The following is a 4,342-nucleotide window of genomic DNA, read 5'->3' as shown; positions in this document are numbered from 1 at the left end:
CAAAATTGATGATCAAGTTAAATGATAATATTATAATTGTTCTTTTTCATTTACTATAATTATTACATTTTTTAAAAAATATTTTTCACCCAAAGAAATAATGTTTAATAATAATAAATTGCTGGTTTGTACTTAAGTGATTCTACAAGTTGTTGCCACATATTTAATTTTTGTCATCGTAATAGCATTTTAATTTATTTAAAAATTTAATAAAAAAAAGGTAAATTTGAATTTTTCAGTCAAAAAAAAATCTTTTTGAAATGGTTTATGATTTTGAAATTCTTAATTTAGGTCAATTTTTTTAGGCATCGGTAAAGTAAAAAGAAAAATCTTTTCATGACAAAATTATAAATATCAGGGACCAAAATAATTTTCAGTATACTTAGAAACCTTAACAAAAACATATTTTTTTAGTATTTCATAATAATTTTAAAACATTTTCACGTTGAAGATGTACACTAGTAAATTATTTTTACTAACTGATCACTAACAACTAAAAAATAAAAATCTGAAACATTGTCATTGTATTTAAAAATAATATCTCAATTATTCAATTGATTAGTAGCAATATGTACAATAATGCATTGGTTATACTCATGTTTACAAAATTAGATTTGAAAAACTCAAACAATTAAACAATTGTTAAATACTATATATTGTTGTTACATATGTTATATATCAACATTGAAAAAAACTGAATAATTATTATTCTAGAATATTACATAAATATATATATTTCAACGAATACTCAGAGTATCCGTCCACTAATAATATGATATTATTTTTTTCTATTAACATTGATTATGTTGGGTAACTAAAATATTTTTCATCTGTAAGACAATTTAAGTAAGTTTATCTACTAGATTGTTAGCTAAAATATATAAATTGAAATGAATAAAAAAATAAATAAAGATTTATAAAAGATATGGTTCTTGTCAACAAAGCATTTCTCTCTGGTTGTAATGGTCTATATTTTCATAGCTAATTTTTATGCAATAATTTATGATCTTCTTGACTCATAAATATATTCACGAAAGGTTTTGTACTTTAGTGGAGTATGTATTCACGAACAAGGTTGGAATATATTTATGAATTAGACACCATGTCTGTTCATTAACTTTCTTATTATGCATTTCTCATTTATTTATGACTGTAATATTTAAACTATAAACACCTAATAAAATAATAATAACCAAAATTTAGAATATTTGGATTTTTAGTAATTTAAATAATGCAGAAATCTATTATTGGGTGTGTCACGTAACAATGCCTCGATTTAAAAAACAAAACCACATAAATAAATAAACCGAACTAATGTAGGATATTTGTTTTTAAATGAGATTGAAACAGGTGATAAATAACTGACCATAAGAATGAGGGTGTAATGAGGAACAATTTGTCGGCTATCGTATCTGTATATAATTTGTCACACTAGACAACCACTTATTTTTTATTTCTTTTTCCACTGATGTCACTATGAGATCATTAGTAATAATTTTTTTTGAAATGTTATTTGATATATTTAATATAATTATTAATATTTAACATTATTTATTATTAATTAGAAATTTATATTATTATAAGCATAAGGATATAAAATTAACCACGAAGAATATTTTTTTAAAAATGAAAAGTACAAGATATTTTGGTTTTTTAAAATGTTGACAAATATGATATACAAACTTCTTAATGATCACAAAGATACTGGACTAATTTTTGTTACAGTACTTGGGGGATTGAAAATAATACTTTGAAATCCAGGATATTCATGTATGGACAAGGCAGTCAGTCTATGGAACATCAGGTATGGATGTAATCAAACTTTATAATTTTTTAAGTATATAATAAAGTAAATTCGTTTGTGGATACTAAATTAAATTGATATTTGAAATACTTTAAGCTCTTTATTTAGTAATAATTTCGAAGTTTAGTTTTGGTAAACTGAGCTACAGAAGCGAGAAGACTAGACCAATTCAATGAAGACTGAGTATTACTTTTTGTAATTACCTAGAAAGGAGATTAGGTTTACAGAAGCACTATAGGTACTAAATATTTTATTTTAACGAGTCATCACTTATATAATTGACCATGAAAAGGACAGCCCTAGAATATCCTTGGGAGCCGTGTAGTAGCCATAATAACAATACAAACAAGCAAAGAGGGACATGAGAGGTGGCGGTGATCTGAGATAAAGGGATGTAGGTTATGACTGTAAATTCTTGTCAAGTTAATTTATGCAGTGAGGACCTCCTAGGACATTACCGTACGGAAAGTTCGGGAGAAGTGGTGGGGACATCCCGCAACCAATGAGAATGGAGCGTGACCCCGCCCCCTGAGGTGAGGAGAGGCTGGTGCTGGCCCCTAGGCGGCGGCCCCGGGAACTAGAGCCCTGGCAAGGCCAGCCCCACCGCTATTACCATTAGCAGAGTGTAGCCCGCTCCGTGAGCACGTGACGTCTCCATCTCCAGCATCTTTATCAATATCTCCTCCACAGCTCAACTCTCGTCATCTCTCCTCACCTCGCTTCTCGGCCGAGACTGGATACATCGACTTTGTGAACTTGTGATGGTGATCATGATAACATAGTGATCTTGTGTAGTGCGGAACATATCGAGAAAGGGGTGCCGGGTATCTGATGAGAGAGTGAGGAGCGATAGGCCACCACGCTGAACTACACGGACCTAGGGAGCCCGTTCGGGGAAGGAGGCTCTGGCGGCTCGAACACGCCTACCCCGACCAACATGGGCTCTGAGCTGGAGCAACATCACCACGGAGGAATGGGGTCGCTGGAAGGAGGCGGCAGCATAACTCCTGGACCGCCTCCGACCTCCAAGTCTGCCTTCATCGAGCTCCAGCAGCACCCTTACAACCCGGTCAGGTCCTACCATCCCCATCACTTCGGGGGCGGCGGCCAAGGGCAGGGCCCAGGGCACCACGACGGCTTTGGCTCGCCCCGGACCGCCCTTTCGGCGTACCCTTTCCCGCCGATGCACCACAACAGCTACACTGGATACCACCTCGGCACCTACGCACCCCAGTGCCCCTCACCGCCTAAAGATGGTAAGTACATTCAACAAGTTGGATTTGTCCATTTCCCTCTTGTCTTAGTGATAGTAGAAGAGATAGGTGTGACAACAACAAAGAGCATTGCCACGACTGGCAGAGGAGGTTCCGTACCCTCCCCCATAGCTCATTCACTAAATCGGCCAATTAGGCAATTACCTAAATTACCATCGATTACCCCGACATACAATGCTCTCCGATCGAATTTCTTTCCTTCACAAACGGGTCACTGATTTATTGTTCAATATCCAATGACTCTAGATGATTATTTTTTTTTAATAACATTGAATAAATTAAATAAAAAGAAAACATTACATTACTATATCTATTTACTAAACTCTTTGTTAATGATTCGGATGTTTTAAAGAAATACTCAATTAAAGTTTTGAATAGTTATAATAATTTTAAAATATCACTAATTATGAAATTATTTTGCTTATTGGAAAAAAGTTTAACTATCGATAAATAAAGTCTTGATTTGTTTGAACAAATTAACTTCACCAAACAGGGATTTGCATATTTTAATTTAATTAATCGGCATTAATTACATTTAAATTATTCCCTCTATTATTTAATTATATGAACTATACCAACCGCCTTCGCTGTCACCGTTATGGCAGTGAAGAAATGAAAAATGTTTATGAAATTAATGTTATGATTTGGAGAAGCGCAAGGATATAATAGAAATATATTGCGTTAATAAAAGATAACGAGTGGCTTCCGCAGTGGAGGCTATTTCTGAATACGTTAACCTTTTTATTAATCTAAATCAATATCTGACTGAGCGAGTTCTTCAGGTCTGGTTCATCCGACTTGATAGTCACGGCTTCATCGAATGTTTTCCATTTCATAATTTACCGTAATACAAACGATAAAAAATAATTATATATTTTTATGACCTACCTAAAGATTGTTTAACAATTTTTTTTTTTGGTGTTATAATTCTCCGGTGCCGAGGATTGGATTCAAAGATCCGTTGAATTTTTATTGTTCGGTAAGATACTATAAATAATTTATGCCTGTTAAGTTTTGTCAAATTTCTCTAAATATTTGACTGAATATAAATTTATGATTTTTTTTTACCACATAAATAGACGGAATCCAATTATTATTAACATTGTATTATTAATTTTATAGAGGGAATAACTAAAAAATAATTATTTGTTTGGAATAAATTAAGGCGTAAAGCAATTTACTTGTTAAAATATTGTTCTGTATTTGAATACTTCACCGTATATTAAATAACTTATCAAATACCTACATGAAAAAATAATAAATA

General features: G+C 32.4%; 1 protein-coding gene across 2 annotated transcripts in view; it reads left to right on the top strand.

Moving 5' to 3' along the window:
* The first annotated feature begins 2,406 nt into the window (after window positions 1-2,406).
* Window positions 2,407-4,342, top strand: part of Dll (Distal-less) — a 152,158-nt gene continuing 150,222 nt past the window's right edge. For both annotated transcript variants that reach the window (XR_001343778.3, XM_014427481.3), the window contains exon 1: window positions 2,407-3,060. Coding sequence is in view for 1 of the 2 variants with exons in the window: in XM_014427481.3 (XP_014282967.1) it covers window positions 2,742-3,060 (319 nt within the window). In the remaining variant the exon portion in view is untranslated. The remainder of the gene's footprint in view (window positions 3,061-4,342) is intronic.

Source organism: Halyomorpha halys, unplaced genomic scaffold (genome assembly GCF_000696795.3).
Source record: "Halyomorpha halys isolate HHAL.00 unplaced genomic scaffold, Hhal_1.1 Scaffold649.1, whole genome shotgun sequence".
NCBI lineage: Eukaryota > Metazoa > Arthropoda > Insecta > Hemiptera > Pentatomidae > Halyomorpha > Halyomorpha halys.
Note: the sequence above shows the minus strand (reverse complement) of the source record. Positions and strands in the feature narration are given on the sequence as shown.